The sequence below is a fragment of the Prionailurus viverrinus genome, chromosome A2, assembly GCF_022837055.1.
Source record: "Prionailurus viverrinus isolate Anna chromosome A2, UM_Priviv_1.0, whole genome shotgun sequence".
Taxonomy (NCBI): domain Eukaryota; kingdom Metazoa; phylum Chordata; class Mammalia; order Carnivora; family Felidae; genus Prionailurus; species Prionailurus viverrinus.
The window spans coordinates 154144675-154165071 of NC_062562.1; the positions used below are offsets into that span (position 1 = coordinate 154144675).

The 20397-nt window shown below is 40.5% G+C and overlaps 1 protein-coding gene across 6 annotated transcripts in view; it reads right to left on the reverse strand.

The window, feature by feature from the left end:
* ATP6V0A4 (ATPase H+ transporting V0 subunit a4) overlaps positions 1-20397 on the reverse strand; it is a 98604-nt gene that overhangs the window by 13771 nt on the left and 64436 nt on the right. For all 6 annotated transcript variants that reach the window (XM_047850746.1, XM_047850743.1, XM_047850740.1 and 3 more), the window contains one exon: positions 19837-19938. In XM_047850746.1, the coding sequence (XP_047706702.1) occupies positions 19837-19938 (102 nt within the window). The remainder of the gene's footprint in view (positions 1-19836; positions 19939-20397) is intronic.

The following is a 20397-nucleotide window of genomic DNA, read 5'->3' on the forward strand; positions in this document are numbered from 1 at the left end:
GAAGATGAATAATTTTATAGAAACATGATACTGGACTTTGTGAATCCTAGTGCCCATCTTCCCCACTTTACTAAATACCCCACAATGTTTGAGCAGAGTGCCCAGTGAAATAAAATGCACAACTCAATTTTAAATTTAGTTACTGACAACTTTCTAAAAACACATGTGCCCAAAGATATGCACAAGGATATTTACAGATTATCTGTAGTCACTAAAACTAGAAACAGGTCGAGGACTTTCAGGGAAGATGGCAGAATAGGAGGGTCCTAAGCTCACCTCATCCCATGGACACTCCTAAATAACACCCACATCAGTGTAAAGAACCCAGAAAACAACCCAAAGACTGGCAGAACAACAGAACCTCCACAGCTAAAAGTAGAGAAGAGGCCGCATCAGAAAAAGGTAGGAAGAACAAAGATGAGGTTGGGAAACAAACTGACCTATGATACTGTCTACAGGAGGGAGGGACACACAGGCATGGAGAAGGGAGAGGAGCAGACCCCACACCAGGCACCCCACGCCTGGGGGACCCACACTGGGAGGACAAATCCTCATATCTTTTGGCTCTGAAAAACAGAGGGGCATAACATAACAAGTTCTTATAATCAGTGGGGCTTGACACCTAGAACTGTAAAACTCAGCAGGCTCTGCCCAAGGAAAGTCAGGAGGTGACAGCAAACTGAGTCCCCACCCTGAAAGAAACAGCATAACAAAGAGACCTGCTGAGATACAACAGAGAAGCCTCAGTTTGAAAAATAGGGATATAAGGGAAGGAGATTTACTTATTAAACTCAGAACTTGTGCTGGAGGGGCAGAGACCTTTAAGAGACTTCTCCATGAACAAAAAGCTGGCATAGCCATTTCCCTCCCCATCCCCTAGCCTAGGTACACAGACACCTGCAGGAACCAGTCCAGCCAGTGAACACTCTCCATCTACCTTGTTAACAGCAACCCCACCCCACCAATGCCTCTGCATGCTTTTCTGCGGACCACAACTCCAACCCACCCCTGGCAGAAGTCCATCTAAAGCAGCACCACAAGCATGGCAGTGTGCAAGCAGCCCCCAGAGAGGCTAGCACCATCCCAAAGTGATTCTTGCCCTGGGTAAAGGGGAGATAATCACACAAACCTGTTCAAGTGTGGCCCCAGCAGTGGGCTGGGGGCAGATATCGGGCCTAACTGCAGGCCCTGCCCACCAACAAAAGCTTCCAAGGGACAACACAGGGAAAGTGTCCTGAAGTTCAGTGCCACTGCATCTCTGCCAAATGCCTGGTGTGAACCACCTCAAGCCCAAGGTGGTCCCAGACTTGCCACAGGGACCAAACCCTGCCCACAACAGGTAAAAAGAGTCATTGCAGATGACTGGACTTGCAGAAGAACTGGACTGAAGAAGCTCAGCCACAAAAGTAGGGCAAACACAATATGCATAGGAAACATCCCTGAAGTACAAGATCCTAGAGAACAGGGGACATTGCACTACTTTCAAGAGCAGAAGACATGGCTGACATTCCTAACACATAGACACAGAGAGTGAGACAAAACGAGGAGACAGAATAATATGTCCCAAATGAAATAGAACAAAATCACACCAAGAGAGCTAAGCAAAAGAGAGATAAGTAATATGACTGATAGAGAATTTAAAGTAATGGTCATAAAGATACTCACTGGACTTGGGAAAAGAGTGGAGGACCTCAGTGAGACTCTCAACAAGGAAACAGAAAACATGAAAAAGAACCAATCAGAGATGAATAACTCAATCACTGAGATTAAAAATACACTAGAAGGAATACATAGTAGGCTAGTGGAAGCATAAGAATGAGTCAATGACCTGGAGGACAGAGTGATGGGAAGCAATCAAGCAGAAAAAAGAAAGAAAAAAGAATAATAATAATAAATGAGAATAGATTAAGGGAACTCAATGACACCATCGAGTGTAATAACATTCGCATTGTAAGGGTCCCAAAAGAAGAAGAAAGAAAAAAAAAATGGAGGCAGAAATTTTACTTGAAGATACAATAGCTGAAAACTTCCTGAATCTGGGGAAGGAAACAGGAATCCAGATCCAGAAGGCACAGAGATCCCCCAACAAAATCAACCCAAGGAGGTTCACATCACAAATGGTAATTAAAATGGCAAACAGTAGGAATCAAGAGAGAATTTTAAAAGAAGCAAGAGAAAAAAAAACAGTTATATACAAGGGAAACCCCATAGGGCTATCAGTGGACTTTTTAGAATAAACTTTGCAGGCCAGAAGGGAGTGACATGATATATTCAAAATGCTGAAAGAAAAAAAACCTGCAACAAAGAATACTCTGTCCAGCAAGTCTATCATTCAGAATAGAAGAGATAAAAAGTTTCCCAAATGAGGGTTAAAGACATTCACCACTACTCAAACAGCCCTACAAAAATGTTAAAAGGGGCTCTTTGAGTAGAAATGAAAGATTGTAATAAAGAGTAAGAAAAGAAGCATAAAAGCAGTAAAATTAAGTACATCTATAAAAACGAGTCAAGATGTTCAGTAAGTAAAAGGAGGTAAAGTAAGACACCACATAACTAAAACATGAGGAACGGAGAAGAGTAAAAGTTTAGTGCTTTATGAATGGATTCAAACTTAAGTGACCATCAATTTCATATGGACTGCTATATACATAAGATGTTATATATAAATGTAAAGGTAACCACACACCAAAAACTGGTAACACATGTGCAAAATATAAAGAAAGGGGAATCCAATTATATCATATCACTAAAGAAACCCACCAAATTGTGAGAGAAGAGAGCAAGAGAAGAAAGGAACAGAGAATTACAAAAACAACCACAAAACAACTAACAAAATGGCAATAAGTATGTACCTATCAATAATTACATCGAATGTAAATGGACTAAACACTCCAATCAAGAGATATAGGGTGATGGAATGGATAAAAAAACAAGACCCATCTCCATGCTGCCTAGAAGAGACCCACTTCAGACCTAAAGCCACATGCAGATTGAAAGTGAAGAGTGAAAAATATTTATCACACAAATGGAAGTGAAAAGAAAGCCAAGGTAACAATACTTACATTAAACAAAATAGGCTTGTTTATTTTTTTATTATGAAATTCATTGTCAAATTGGTTTCCATACAACACCCAGTGCTCATCCCAACAGGTGCCCTCCTCAATGCCCATCACCCACATTCCCCTCCCTTGCACCCCCCGTCAACCCTCAGTTTATTCTTAGTATTTAAGAGTCTTTTACGGTTTGCCTCCCTCCCTAACTTTTTTCCCCCTTCCCCTCCCCCATGGTCTTCTGTTAAATTTCTCAGGATCCACATAAGAGTGAAAACATATGGTATCTGTCTTTATCTATATGACTTATTTCACTTAACATAACACTCTCCAGTTCCATCCACATTGCTACAAAAGGCCATATTTCATTCGTTCTCATTGCCAAGTAGTATTCCATTGTGTATATAAACCACAATTCTTTATCCATTCATCAGTTGATGGACATTTAGGGTCTTTCCATAATGTGGCTATTGTTGAAATTGCTGCTATAAACATTGGGGTGCAAGCGACCCTATGCATCAGCACTCCTATATCCCTAGGGGAAATTCCTGGCAGTGCTATTGCTGGGTCATAGGGTAGATCTATTTTTAATTTTTTGAGGAACCTCCACACTGTTTTCCAGAGCGGCTGCACCAGTTTGCATTCCCACCAGCAGCGCAACAGGGTTCCCATTTCTCCACATCCTCTCCAGTATCTACAGTATCTACAGCCTCTTGATTTGTTCATTTTAGCCACTCTGACTGGCGTGAAGTGATATTTCAGTGTGGTTTTGATTTGTATTTCCCTGATCAGGAGTTACATTGAGCATCTTTTCATGTGCCTGTTGGCCATCTGGATGTCTTCTTTAGAGAAGTGTCTATTCATGTCTTCTGCCCATTTCTTCATGGATTATTTGTTTTTTGGGCATGGAGTTTGGTGAGTTCTTTATAGATTTTGGATACTAGCCCTTTGTCCGATGTGTCATTTGCAAATATCTTTTCCCATTCCGTCGGTTGCCTTTTAGTTTTGCTGATTGTTTCCTTTGCAGTGCAGAAGATTTTTATGTTCATGAGGCCCCAATGAACTATTGGGGATGTGTCAAGTAAGAAATTGCTGCGGCTGAGGTCAGAGAGGCTTTTTCCTGCTTTCTCCTCTAGACTTTTGATGGTTTCTTGTCTCACATTCAGGTCCTTTATCCATTTTGAGTTTATTTTTGTGAATGGTGTAAGAAAGTGCTCTACTTTCATTCTTCCGCATGTTGCTCTCCAGTTCTCCCATCACCATTTGTTAAAGAGACTGTCTTTTTTCCATTGGATATTCTTTCCTGCTTTGTCAAAGATTAGTTGGCCATACGTTTGTGGGTCCAATTCTGGAGTCTCTATTCTATTACATTGGTCTGTGTGTCTGTTTTTGTGCCAATACCATGCTGTCTTGGTGCTTACAGCTGTGTAGTAGAGGCTAAAGTCTGGGATTGTGATGCCTCCTGCTTTGGTCTTCTTCTTCAAAATTACTTGGGCTATTCGGAGTCTTTTGTGGTTCCATACAAATTTTAGGATTGCTTCTTTGAGCTTTGAGAAGAATGCTGGTGCAATTTTGACTGGGATGGCACTGAATGTGTAGATTGCTTTGGGTGGTATTGACATTTTAACAATATTTATTCTTCCAATCCATGAGCACGGAATGTTTTTCCATTTCTTTGTATCTTCTTCAATTTCCTTCATAAGCTTTCTATAGTTTTCAGCATACAGATCTTTTATATCTTTGGCTAGGTTTATTCCTAGGTATTTCATGATTCTTGGTGCAATTGAGAATGGGATCAGTTTCTTTATTTGTTTTTCTGTTGCTTCATTACTAGTGTATAGAATGCAACTGGTTTCTGTACATTGATTTTGTATCCTGCGACTTTGCTGAATTCATGTATCAGTTCTAGCAGACTTTTGGTGGAGTCTGTCGGGTTTTCCATGTATAATATCACGTCATCTGCAAAAAGCGAAAGTTGGACTTCATCTTTGCCAATTTTGATGCCTTTGATTTCCTTTTGTTGTCTGATTGCTGATGCTAGAACTTCCAACACTATGTTAAACAACAGCGGTGAGAGTGGACATCCCTGCTGTGTTCCTGATCTCAGGGGGAAAGCTCTCAGTTTTTCCCCATTGAGGATGATGTTAGCTGTGGGCTTTTCATAAATGGCTTTTATGATGTTTAAGTATGTTCCTTCTATCCTGACTTTCTCGAGGGTTTTTATTAGGAAAGAATGCTGAATTTTGTCAAATGCTTTTTCTGCATTGATTGACAGGATCATATGGTTCTTTTCTTTCTTTTATTAATGTGATGTATCACGTTGATTGATTTGCGAATGTTGAACCAGCCCTGCAGCCCAGGAATGAATCCCACTTGATCATGGTGAATAATTCTTTTATATGCTGTTGAATTCAATTTGCTCGTATCTTGTTGAGAAGTTTTGCATCCATATTCATCAGGGATATTGGCCTGTTGTTCTCTTTTTTTGCTGGGTCTCTGTCTGGTTTGGGAATCAAAGTGTGCTGGCTTCATAGAATGAGCCTGGAAATTTTCCTTCCCTTTCTATTTTTTGGAACAGCTTGAGAAGGATAGGTATTATCTCTGCTTTAAATGTCTGGTAGAATTCTCCAGGGAAGCCATCTGGTCCTGGACTCTCATTTGTCAGGAGATTTTTGATAACTGATTCAATTTCTTCTCTGGTTATGGGTCTGTTCAAATTTTCTATTTCTTCCTGTTTGAGTTTTGGAAGTGTGTGGGTGTTTAGGAATTTGTCCATTTCTTCCAGGTTGTCCAGTTTGTTGGCATATAATTTTTCATAGTATTCCCTGATAATTGCTTGTGTTTCTGAGGGACTGGTTGTAATAATTGCATTTCATTCATGATTTGATCTATTTGGGTCATCTCCCTTTTCTTTTTGAGAAGCCTGGCTAGAGGTTTATCAATTTTATTTATTTTTTCAAAAAACCAACTCATGGTTTCATTGATCTGCTCTACCTTTTTTTTAGATCCTATATTGTTTATTTCTGCTCTGATATCTATTATTTCTCTTCTTCTGCTGGGTTTGGGGTGCCTTTCCTGGTCTGCTTCTAGTTCCTTGTGGTGTGCTATTAGATTTTGTATTTGGGATTTTTCTTGTTTCTTGAGATAAGCCTGGATTGCAATGTATTCTCCTCTCAGGACTGCCTTCGCTGCATCCCAAAGCATTTGGATTGTTGTATTTTCATTTTCATTTGTTTCTACATATTTTTAAATTTCTTCCCTAATTGCCTGGTTGACCCATTCATTCTTTAGTAGGGTGTTCATTAACCTCCATGCCTTTGGAGGTTTTCCAGACTTTTTCCTGTGGTTGATTTCAAGCTTCATAGCATTGTGGTCTGAAAGTGTGCATGGTATGATCTCAATTCTTGTATACTTATGAAGGGCTGTTTTGTGACCCAGGGTGTGATCTATCTTGGAGAATGTTCCATGTGCACTGGAGAAGAAAGCATATTCTGTTGCTTTGGGATGCAGAGGTCTAAATATATCTGTCAAGTCCATCTGATCCAATGTATCATTCAGGGCCCTTGTTTCTTTTTTGATCCTGTGTCTAGATGATCTATCCATTGTTGTAAGTGGGGTATTAAAGTCCCCTGCAATTACCACATTCTTATCAATAAGGTTGCTTATGTTTGTGATAAATTGTTTTATATATTTGGGGCTGCAGCATTCGGTGCATAGACATTTATATTTGTTAGCTCTTCCTGATAGATAGACCCTTTAATTATTATATAATGCCCTTCTTCATCTCTTGTTATGGCCTTTAATTTAAAGTCTAGTTTGTCTGCTATAAGTATGGCTACTCCAGCTTTCTTTTGACTTCCAGTAGCATGATTGATAGTTCTCCATCCCCTCACTTTCAATCTGAAGGTGTCCTCAGGTCTAAAATGGGTCTCTTGTAGACAGAAAATAGATGGGTCTTCTTTTTTTATCCATAATGATACGCTATGTCTTTTGGTTGGAGCATTTAGTCCATTTACATTCAGTGTTATTATTGAAAGATATGTATTTAGAGTCATTGTGATGGCCATAGGTTTCATGCTTGTAGTGATGTCTCTAGTACTTTGTGGTCCTTGCAACATTTCACTCACAGAGTCCCCCTTAGGATCTCTTGTAGGGCTGGTTTAGTGGTGACGAATTCCTTCAGTTTTTGTTTGTTTGGGAAGACGTTTATCTCTCCTTCTATTCTGAATGACAGACTTGCTGGATAAAGGATTCTTGAATGCATATTTTTTTCTGTTCATCACATTGAAGATTTCCTGCCATTCCTTTCTGGCCTGCCAAGTTTCAGTAGATAGGTCTGCTACTACCCTTATGTGTCTACCTGTGTAAGTTAGGGCCTGTTTATCCCTAGCTGCTTTCAGAATTCTCTCTTTATCCTTGTATTTTGCCAGTTTCACTATGATATGTCATGCAGAGGATAGATTCAAGTTACGTCTGAAGGGAGTTCTCTGTGCCTCTTGGATTTCAATGCCTGTTTCCTTCCCCAGATCAGGGAAGTTCTCAGCTATGATTTGTTGAAGTACACCTTCAGCCCCTTTGTCTCTCTCTTCTTCTTCTGGAATTCCTATGATACAGATATTGTTCCGTTTGATTGCATCACTTAGTTCTCTAATTCTCCCCTCATACTCCTGGATTTTTTTTTATCTCTCTTTTTCTCAGCTTCCTCTTTTTCCATAATTTTATCTTCTAATTCACATATTCTCTCCTCTGCCTCTTCAATCTGTGCTATGGCCGCCTCCATTTTATTTTGCACCTCATTTATAGCATTTTTTAGTTCCTCATGACTATTTATTAGTCCCTTGATCTCTGTAGCAATAGATTCTCTGCTGTCCTCTATTCTTTTTTTCAAGCCCAACAATTACTTTTATGACTATTATTCTAAATGCTTGTTCCGTTATATTGCTTAAATCAGTTTTGATCAATTCACTAGCTGTCGCTACCTCCTGGAGTTTCTTTTGAGGAGAATTCTTCCGTTTCATCACTTTGGGTAGTCCCTGCGGTAGCTCCAAACTGCAGGGCACTTCCCCTGTGCTATCTGGAGAAACTTGTGTTGGTGGGTGGGGCCACAGTCAGACCCAATGTCTGCCCCCAGCCCACCGCTGGGGCCACAGTCAGACTGGTGTGTACCTTATCTTCCCCTCTCCCAGGGCCAGGACTCACTGTGGAGTGGTGTGGCCCCGTCTGGGCTGCTTGCACACTGCCAGGCTTGTGGTGCTGCTTCAATGGGATCTGGCCAAGGGCATATTAGACGGGGTGGATCTGCAAGGTGCACAGGGGTTAGAGGGGCAGACTTAGCTAGCTTTGCTGTCTGTGGTCCCCTGTGGGAGGGGCCCTGCAGCACCGGGAGGGAGGCAGGCCCATCAGAGGGATGGATCCACTGCGTTGGGCGTTTGCGCAGTGCAAGCAAGTTCGGTGACAGGAACTCCATGCATGTTTATTTTTGAAAGAGAGTGCAAGCGAGGAAGGTGCGGGGGGGGGGGGGGGGAGGATCTGAAGCAGTCTCCATGCTGACAGCAGAGAGGCTGATGTGGGGCTCAAACTGATGAACCAGGAGATCATAACCTGAGCTGAAGTCTGACATTCAACTGACTGAGCCACCCAGACACCCCTCAAAATAGACTTTTTTACAAAGTGTATTTATTTATTTTAAGAGAGAGATAGAGAGCAGTGAGAGGAGGCATGGGACAAAGAGAGACAGAGGGCGAGAGAAAAAATCCCAAGCAGGCTCCACACTCTTAAGGCAGAGCCCAAGGTGGGGCTTAATCCCACAAACCATGAAATCATGACCTGAGGTGAATGCTGAACGAACTGAGCCACCAGATGCCCCCAAAACACTGACTTTGGATGACACATTGGGCCAGATGGCTTTAACAAATATATTCAGAACATTCCTTTCTCAAACAGCAAAATCCACATTATTTTCAAGTACACATGGAACACTCTCCAGAACAGATCACCTGTTAGGCTAGAAAACAAGTGTTAACAAATTCAAAAACACTAAAGTTATAGCATACATCTTTTCCAACAATAAGGCTATAAAACTAGAAATAAACCACAAGAAAAAAATCTGGAAGGAACACAAATACATGGAGGTTAATTAACAGGCTACTCAACAATGAATGGGGCAACCACGAAATCAAAGGGGAAATCAAAAAACACATGTAGACAAATTAAAATGAAAATGAAAAGACAAATGATCCACGATCTTTGGGATGCAGCAAAAGCTGTTCTAAGAGAGAAGTTTATGGGCGCCTGGGTGGCTCAGTCAGTTGAGCATCTGACTTCGGCTCAGGTCATAATCTCACAGCTCGTGAGTTCAAGCCTGCGTCCAGCTCTGTGCTACCAGCTCAGAGCCTGGAGTCAGCTTCAGATTCTGTGTCCCTTTCTCGCTCTGCCCCTCCCTTGCTCATGCTCTCTCTCTCTCTCTCTCTCTCTCTCTCTCTCTCTCAAGAATAAATAAAACATTAAAAAAAGAGAGAAGTTTATAGCAATACAGGCCTACATCAAAAAACAAGAAAACTATCAAGCAACCTAAACTTACACCTAAAGGAGCTAGACAAAGAACAAAAAACAAAACCCAAACTATTAGAAGGAAGGAAATAATAAAGGTTAGAGCAGAAATAAACAGAACAGAAACTTAAAAAACAAAAACAAAAAACAAGAGAACAGATCAATGAAACCAGGAGCTGGTTCTCTGAAAGGATCAACAAAAATTGATAAACCTTTAGCTAGACTCATCAGAAAGGAAGGAAGGAAGGAAGGAAGGAAGGAAGGAAGGAAGGAATGGAGGGAGGGAGGAAAGAAGGAGACTCAAAATCAGAAACGAAAAAGGAGAAATAATAACCAACAGCACCAAAATACAAAGAATTATAATAGTATAAAAGAGTATATGCCACCAAACTGAACAACCTAAAATAAACAGATAAATTCTTAGAAATATATAGCCTACCAAAACTGAAGCAGGAAGAAATATCAATGTTATCCATCACATCAGCAAGAGAAAGAATAAAAATCATATGATCATTTCAATAGATACATTAAAAAATTTGACACAGTACAACATCCACTCATGATTTTAAAAACCCACAACAATGTAGGTTTAGAGGGAACACACCTCAACATAATAAAAGCTATATATGAAAAATCCACAGTTAACATCACACTCTCTGGTGAAAAACTGAGAGCTTTCCCCCACCCCAAGATCAGGAACAAGACAAGGATGTAAACTCTTGACACTTTTATTCAACATATTACTGGAAGTCCTAGCCACAACAATCAGACAGCAAAAGGAAATAGATGGCATCTGAATTGGTAAGGAAGCAGTAAAACTTAAATGACCAGAAATGAGTAGGAGAGGAGTTAAAATGGCAGAGAAGTATGGAGACTGGGATTTCCCTAGTCCCTCAAACACAGCTGTATTGAGGTCAGAACACTTGAAACACTCAGGAAATCAACCTGCAGAGTGGCAGAGGGATATCCACAGGTTGAGGGAGACAGCTTGGCAGGACAGAGGTGCGTGTATGGGAATTGGGGGAGATAAAACAATGTAGGCATTGAGGGGAGGGAACCCCCTATGCGGAGGGACAAAGGAGAAAGATAGAGAGGCTGTGGTACTGGGATGTTGTGTTAGTACAAGAGAAAAACTTCTCCAGACCATGGACTGGGGAACAAGAAATATAGAGAGTGTCCATTTCTATTTGCAAACAGCCTCAGGAGCTGAAGATCGGAGTTTCCAAAAGGGACAACTTTCTCTGGGCCTGAGTGGCAGTGTGCATGTGTCTCGGGGGGAGGGGGGCCAGCCTTGGGGGGCAGTAGTGATCTCAGTGGCACACTGGGAGAGAACAGTCTCCTTCCTCGAGTACTGTGGGAAGAGGGTTTATTGCCTCCCCCAAGGACAAAAGACCCTGCAGGCACCAGTCAGAGGCCTTTACAGGGCAGGGTGGAGGGGTGCTACACTAGAATAGGGTCCACACAGTGCAGGACCCTTTAAGACATTGGGTTTTGAATCCCAGCCGAGCACCTAGGAGGCGAGGGAGACTGTGGAGCAGGGCAAGCTGCCTGCCCTGTGCTACCCTGTGAAGGCTGCTTGAACAGTGTGGTCTGGGACACCCAGTCAGGGGAAGGAAGATTGGGGTGTCACCATTTTTCTCCCCATCACCTACCTGGTGGGGCTTCAGGGAGCAGCACACAGCCCCCAGTGGATGCAGAACCCACTTATACCAAACCCCACCCCTCCTGGCAACTGCTTACCTACCTGAGCGGGACTGACACTGATAAAACCAGTCTCTCCTCTAGACCAGCACAGCCACTGGTCTAGCCACCAACAGACAACTGTCCTGCAGTTTTGTATGTTAGTCTGTTTCTCTCTCTTTCTCTCTCTCTCTCTCTCTCTCTCTCTCTCTCTCTCTCTCTCCCCTTCCCTTCTCTTCTCTTCTCTTCTCTTTTCTTCTTTTCTCTTCTCTCTTTTTTTTTCTTTCTACCTTGTTTTTTCTTTTGGAATCCGGCTCATGGCTTCTGATTTCATTTTTGGTCAATCCTTATTCTCTCTATATATATGTTTTTTCGGTTTTGTTTGTTTCATCAGGCATTTCTACTCTATTCTTTTACACCTTTTCTAGATCTCCTTTCTTTTCCTTTCTCTCTCTCTCTGGATTAACCTTATCGTTTCTTTGATTCTCTGCTTGGTCTTTTTTTTTCTTCTTCACCCCTTTCATTTTTCTCTTTGTATGGGATCAGGTTCCCAGCCCTTTCCTTTTTTCAAGGGTTACTTCAACGAACAAATCAAAGCACACCTGGAGGAAAGTCCCAACACTCCACCACGATGAGTAAGGAGGAACTCGGCAGAGGACTGACTAGTGGGACAGAACAGCCAAATACACAACCACAGAGTGCACGCAGCACACTCCAGAAACATCTCCTGAAGTGCTGGGCCCTGGACAGTGTATGGCTCCTTTTTAATATAGTAGTACTTGCAGTGCAGGGCACATAACAAGCTATTAAAACACGTAAAAGACAGAAACCTAGCCAAAATGACAAAACAGAAGAATTCTCCTCAAAAGAAAATCCAGGAAGGAATGACAGCCAGAGAATTGCTCCAAACAGATATAAACAATATATCTGAACAAGAATTTACAAGAACAGTCATAAGACTAATAGCTGAGCTTGAAAAAAAAAAGTGTATAAGACAGCAGAGAATCTATTTATGCAGAGATCAAAGACTTAAGAAATGGTCACAGTGAATTAAGAAATGTTATAAATGGGATGCAAGCTAAACTAGATACAGTGACAGTGAGGATGGAAGAAGCAGAGGAGAGAATAAGTGAAATAAAAGATAAAGTTATGGAAAATGACGAAGCTGAAAAAAAAGAGGGAAAGGAAATTATTAGAACACGAGGGGAGAATTAGAGACCTAAGTGATTCCATGACATGAAATAATATCCATATCATACGAGTTCCAGAAGAAGAAGGTAGAATGGGCCAGAAAGCTTATTTGAACGAATTAGCTGAGAAATTCCCTAATCTGGAGAGGAAAACAGACATCCAAGTACAAGAGGCACAGAAAAATCCCTTAAGTCAACAAAAACAGGTCAACACCACAACATAGCATAGTGAAACTAGCAAAATACAAAGATAAAGAGAGAATTCTGAAAGCAGTTAGGGACGAACACGCTTTAACCTACAAGGGTTGACACATAAGGATGGTAGCATACCTGTCCACTGAAATTTGGCAGGCAAGCAGGGAGCGGCAGGACATATTCAATGGGCTGAATAGGAAAAATATGCAGCCAAGAATCCTTTATCCATCAAGGCTGTCATTCAGAATAGAAGGAGAGATAAAGGCTTTGCTTTCCCAGAAAAACAAAAACTGAAGGTGTTCATGACCACTAAACCAGCCCTGCAGAAGATCCTAAGGGGGACTTTGTGAGTGGAAAGCAACAAAGACTACAAAGGACCAGAGACATCACCACAAACATGAAACCTACAGATAAAACAATGACACTAAATCCTTATCTTTCAGTAATCACTCTGAGTGTAAATGAACTAAATGCCCCAGTCAAAAGACACAGGGTATCAGAATAGATGAAAAAAACAAAAAAAGATCCATCTATATACTGCCTACAAGAGACTCATTTTAGACCTGAGAGCACCTGCAGATTGAAAGTGAGGGGATGGAGAACCATCTATCAGGTTACTGGATGGCACAAGAAAGCCAGACTAGTCATACTTACGTCAGACAAACTAGATTTTAAAACAAAGACTGTAACAAGAGATAAAGAAGTGTATTACATCATAATTAAGGGGTCTATCCATCAAGAAGAGCTAGCAATTATAAATGTTTATGTCCCCAATGTGAAACACCCAAATATATAAATCAATTAATCACAAACATAAACACATGTATAGATAATAATACCATAATTGTAGGGGACTTTAACACTCCACTTATAACAATGGACAGATCATCTAGGCAGCAAATCAATAAGGAAACAACAGCGGTCAATGACACATTGGACCAGATGTTAATGACACATTAACAGATATATTCAGAACTTTTCATCCAAAAGCAGCAGAATACACACTTTTTGATTGCATATGCAACATTATCCAAAATAAATCACATACTGGGTCACAAAGCAGCCTTCAATAATTATAAAAGGATTGAGATCATACTATGCATATTTTCAGATTACAATGCTATGAAACTTGAAATCAACCACAAGAAAAAATTTGGAAAGCTCCCAAATACATGTAGGCTAAAGAACATCCTACTAAATAATTAACAGGTAAACCAGGAAATTAAAGAAGAAATTTTAAAATATATGGAAGCAAATTAAAATAAAAACACAATAGTCCAAACCCTTTGGGATGAAGCAAAGGCAGTCCTAAGAGGAAAATACATTGCAATTCATGCCTATCTTAAGAAGCAGGAAAGGTCCCAAATACACAACCTAACCTTACACCTAAAGGAGCTAGAAAGGCAGCAGCAAAGAAAGCCCAAAGGAAGCAGAAGAAGGGAAATAATAAAGATGATAGCAGAAATAAATGATATAGAATCAAAAAAAAAACAAAACAAAACAAAACAGTAGAACAGATCAATGAATCTACGAGCCGGGTTGTTTTTTTTTTTAAAGACTAAACAAAATTGGTGGGAATGCAAGCTGATGCAGCCACTCTGGAAAACAGTATGGAGGTTCCTCAAAAAACTAACAATAGAACTACCCTACGACCCAGCAATTGCACTACTAGGCATTTATCCATGGGATACAGGTGTGCTGTTTCAAAGGGACACATGCACCCCGAAGTTTATAGCACCACTGTCAACAATAGCCAAAGTATGGCAAGAGCCCAAATGTCCATTGGTGGATGGATGGATAAAGAAGATGTGGTATATGTACAACAGAGTATTACTCAGCAATCAAAAAGAATGAAATCTTGCCATCTGCAACTACATGGATGGAACTGGAGGGTATTATGCTAAGTGAAATTAGACAAAAATCATATAATTTCATTCATATGAGGACTTTAAGAGAGACAACAGATGAACATAAGGGAAGGGAAACAAAAATAATATAAAAACAGGGAGGGGGACAAAACAGAAGAGACTCATAAATATGGAGAACAAACAGAGGGTTGTTGGAGGGGTTGTGGGAGGGGGGATGGGCTAAATGGGTAAGGAGCACTAAAGAATCTACTCCTGAAATCATTGTTGCACTATATGCTAACTAATTTGGATGTAAATTTTAAAAAATAAAAAATGAAATTAAAAAAAATAAACAAAATTGATAAACCCCTAGCCAGACTTCTCAAAAAGAAAAGAGAGAGGACCCAAATAGATAAAATCACATATAAAAGAGGACAGATCACAGCCAATACCACAGAAATACAAACAATTATTACAGAACACTATGAAAAATTATATGCCAACAAACTGGACAATCTGGAAGAAATAGACAAATTCCTAGATACATACACACTACCAAAACTGAAAGAGAAGAAATAGAAAATTTGACCCATAAACAGCAAAAAAATTGAATTGATTATAAAAAAATCTCCCAACAAATAAGAGTCCTGGGCCAGATGGCTTCCGAGGGGAATTCTGCCATACAGTTAAAGCAGAGTTAATATCTATTCTTCTCAAGCTGTTCCAAAAAACAGAAACTGAAGGAAAGCTTCCAGACTCATTCTATGACATAGTCAGCATTACCTTGATTCCCAAACCAGACAAAAACCCCACTAAAGAGGAGAATTACAGGCTAATATCCCTGATGAACATGGATGCAAAAATTCTCAACAAGATACTAGCAAATCGAATTCAACAGTAAATTAAAAGAATTATTCACCATGATCAAATGGGATTCATTCCTGGGCTGCAGGGCTGGTTCAATATTTGCAAATCAATCAATGTGATACGTCACATTTATAGAAGAAAGGAGAAGAAACACATGATCCTGTCAACAGATGCAGAAGAAGCATTTGACAAAATACAGCATCCTTAATAAAAACCCTCAAGAAAGTCGGGAGAGAAGGAACATACCTTAACATTATAAAAGCCATATATGAAAGGCCCACAGCTAATATTCTCAATGGGGAAAACTGAGAGCTTTCCCCCTAAGATGAGGAACATGACAGCAGTCCAGTCTCACCACTGTTGTTTTAACATAGTGTTGGAAGTGCTAGCCTCAGCAATCAGGCAACAAAACGAAATCAAAGGCATCCAAATTGGCAAAGAAGAAGTCAAACTTTCACTCGTCACAGATGACATGATACTCTACAAGGAAAACCCAAAAAACTCCACCCCCAAAATTGCTACAATTGATAGAAGAATTCAGCAAAGTTGCAGGATATAAAATCAATGTACAGAAATCGGCTGCATTTCTATACACCAATAACGAAGTCACAGAAAGAGAAATCAAGGAATCGATCTTATTTACAATTGTACCAAAACCCAGAAAATACCTAGGAATAAACATAACCAACGAGGTAAAAGATCTATATGCCGAAAACTAAAGAAAACTTATGAAAGAAATTGAAGAAGACACAAAGAAATGGAAAAACATTCCATGCTTATGGATTGGAAGAACAAACATTGTTAAAATGTCGATATCACCCAAAGCAATCTACACATTCAATGCAATGCCATTAAAATAGCACCAGAATTCTTCTCAGAAAAAGAACAAAAAATTCTAAAATTTGTACAGAACCACAAAAGTCCCTGACTAGCCAAAGTAATGTTGAAAAAGAAACCAAAGCTGGAGGCATCACAATTCCCGACTTCAAGATGTATTACAGGGCACCTGGGTGGCTCAGTCAGTTGAGCGTCCAACTTCAGCTCAGGTCATGATCTCATAGGTCGTGAGTTCGAGCCCCGTTTTGGGCTCTGTGCTGACAGCTCAGAGCCTGGAGCATGCTTCGCATTCTGTGTCTCCCTCTCTCTCTGTCCCTAACACACTTGCATTTTGTCTGCCTCTCTCAAAAAATAAATGTTAAAAAAAATTTTTTTAAAGATGTATTACAAAGCTGTAATCAAGATAGTATGCTATTGGCACAAAAACAGACACGTAGATCAATGGAATCGAATAGAGAACCCAGAAATGGACCCACAAATATATGGCCAACTAATCATTGAGAAAGCAGGAAAGGGTATCCAATGGGAAAAAAAGACAGTCTCTTTAGCAAATGATGCTAGAAGAACTGGACAGTAACCATGCAGAAAAATGAAACTAGACCGCCTTCTCATACCATACACAAAAATAAATTCAAAATGGATGAGAGACCTAAATGTGAGGCAGGAAACCATCAAAATCCTACAGGAGAAAACAGGCAGTAACCTCTTTGACCTTGGCCACAGCAACTTCTTACTTGACACGTCTCTGAAGGCAAGGGAAATAAAAGCAAAAATGAACTACTGAGACCTCATCAAGGTAAAGAGCTTCTGCACAACAAAGGAAACGATCAACAAAACTAAAAGGCAACCAATGGAATGGGAGAAGATATTTGCAAATGACGTATCAGATAAAGGGTTAGTATACAAAATCTATAAAGAACTTATCAAATTCAACACCCAAAAAACAAATAATCCAGTGAAGAAATGGGCAGAAGACATGAACAGACATTTCTCCAAAGGAGACATCCAAATGGCAGACAGACACATGAAAAGATGCTCAACATCACTCATCACCAGGGAAATACAAATCAAAACCACATTGAGATACCACCTCACGCAGGTCAGACTGGCTAAAGTTAACAACTCAGAAAAACAACAGATGTTGTCGAGGATGTGGAAAAAGGGGAACCCTCTTGCACTGTTGGTGGGAATGCAAACTAAACTGGTTCAGCCACTCTGGAAAAGTGCGGAGGTTCCTCAAAAAATTAAAAATAGAATTACAACCGACAACCGAGAAATTGCACTACTTGGAATTTATCCAAAGGATACAGGAATGCTGATTTGAAGGTGCACATGCACCCCAATGTTTATAGCGGCACTATCAACAATAGCCAATTTATGGAAAAAGCCCAAATGTCCATCAACTGATGAATGGATTAAGAAAATGTGGTGTATATACATATATGTACACAATGGAATACTACTCGGTGGCCCTCTAGTGCAGAGGTTTCCAAACCACTTTCTGCAGGGGCCGCAGGTTATAGCATATAGAGGAGCCTGAATACATGGGACTTCTGCTCATACCCCTGAGGCCCATCAGAACAAATATGTTTATAATCTCAATATACTGGGCCTCCTTAAGGTTTCACAGAGGGAACTGGATGGGGGGCAAATAACGCCCTAGTGGGATCATCTCTTGGATGGAGGTGGTAGAAATATTTCTAACGAAACATGAAAAAGGATCACCAAGACCCTAATCAGCAGCCTATAAAACCGATCAACAGCTATGCATTCCAAGGAATCCCAAGGAGACAGCCCTCCATGCAGTCTTAGGGAGCTCTTACTACCCAGAGTTGGTTTAGGGGGTATCATCCAGGATGGCAGACTAAGAAAACCCTCTATATTTCCTTCCCTATTGTGTAAGTTACCATGGGGTAAAGAGAGAAATCAACCAGGTTGAGATCAGCAACTGTTTACACTTTTTGCGGAGCAAAGAGCAAGGGAAGCTATTGTTTTAGAGTCTGGGGACTCAGGTGGGACTCATGGACTTAAGCTCATTAAATTTATGGACAGGTAGAAAAGAGAGTTGCATCTATGTCTATAAAGAGCTATTTGCCACGTTCCTTTGAAGTACTTGGTCACCTCTAGACAGCCTTCCACCTCAGCCACGCTTTACCATCTGGGTCTCTTACAAATGGACTAAACAATAAACAAGTATTCTTCTTTGCTTCGCCTTTCTATTTATTTATCTCCCATATAAATTGTATTTATCAGACAATTTCATAACTAAACACGGCGGGCAGGACACAATAGGGAGAGAAGCTGGTGATGTGGAGAGAGGGCGCCACCTAGGGACAAACCTCTGGAACTCCAGTCTCATCATCTCCAGGTCCAGAACTCAGCCAGGTCAATACCCAACAGATATTGGGGGGGGGGGGGAATTTATCTGAAAATATTTACAACAACTTAAAACATATGTGATCTCAGCAAGTTCCACTTACTCTTTTGTACTGATGTAGATAGAGAAAGCAGAGAGTGATAATCTGAAACAGCGCTCGTGTGGATTTCTAGACTTTGACATGCCCTAGGAGGTCAATCTTCCCAAATCCCATTTGATTTAAACTGATAGTAAACTCTTCTTCGCTCCCTGAGTAAATCTGGGGCTCAGAAGCAGTTCAGACAAAAGGAGGAAATGGACTGAAATTGGTGTTTGGCAATGGGGAAAAATCACAAATAAATAGAAGCTGGCTTACTTGTATGTGTTTACAACTTCACTCAAACAATCTATGACATGATAGATGAACAGTGAAACCTCACAACTTTAAAATCTAGTAAAAACAACTTTCAATATTCATTAATAAACTAAAACTGTAGTAAAGTACTTTTATTTCCAACTAATGAAACAACCGTGTTCAGACTGTTGTAAGTCATTAGCTACCCGTAGATTTGGTGCACACACACGTGCATACACACACATACACGGATGCACACACACACACACCCTGAGCAAAGTTTGCAAAATATAAGATTTAAACATGCTTGCCCTTAGTAGAACATTATTCTAAAATAAGACCCCCCCCCCCGATGGGAAAGGATGAAATATGGCCTTTTGTAGCAACGTGGATGGAACTGGAGAGTGTTATGCTAAGTGAAATAAGTCATACAAAGAAAGATACCATATGTTTTCACTCTCATGTGGATCCTGAGAAACTTAACAGAAGACCATGGGGGAGGATAAGGGGGAAAAAAAGTTAGAGAGGGAGGGAGGCAAACCATAAGAGACTCTCAAAAACTGAGAATAAACTGAGGGCTGATGGGGGGTGGGAGGGAGGGGGAAGTGGGTGATAGGCATTGAGGAGGGCACCTGTTGGGATGAGCACTGGGTGTTGTATGGAAACCAATATGACAATGAATTTCATATTTAAAAAATAAATAAAAATGAAATAAAATAAAATAAGACCCCAGGGAAATATGGAGCTCTGTAGAAGGAAACATGCCGTGGGGGGGCAGGGGGGGGGGGGCAGTTTCTTTAGGTCCTTCGGGTCTCAGGAAGCCCAGCAATCTCTCTAAAGCCCAGACTTCTATTTTCAAGGAGCCCACGTTCTTACCCACAGTGAGTGAATTTAAATGAACGGCTCTTACCAGGGATTTTTGATGATTGGCTCTAAGAATAAACGGCTTAATCAGAAGCATCCAAGGCACAGAAATCAAAGCCATGATAACAAAGAAACTTTGGACTTCTTGCTGTAAGATTAAAATGGTAAGATCCTGTCATTTTAAGGTGATCACACAACATACTTCATATGATAAAAATGGTAAACATGGATCATTTTAGTTGTACCTATTTTAAGAGATCTAAAGCATTTCAATGAATCCACTCACTTTTACATCTTGGAGTACTCCTATTTCGGACCAGTGGTGCCCTGTGTCAATCCAGGGTAGTCACTGGAAACACACTCTCTTATTCTGTACCGAGTACCCCCTTGCTATCTACCCATACCATATGTGAACAAGTATTCATGAGGCACATAAGGGCAGCTTTATGTATCCCTTGCCCCATGGGAATAGCCCCTGGCCCTGCATGAAAGGTGTGACAGGCCCCATGACTTCACTGGTCACTCTGTTGTAGCCAGAAGTCCTTGGGTCACTTTAAGTCACAAGCATTTATCTCAATTAGTAATTTTATCTTTCCAGTGCTAGATA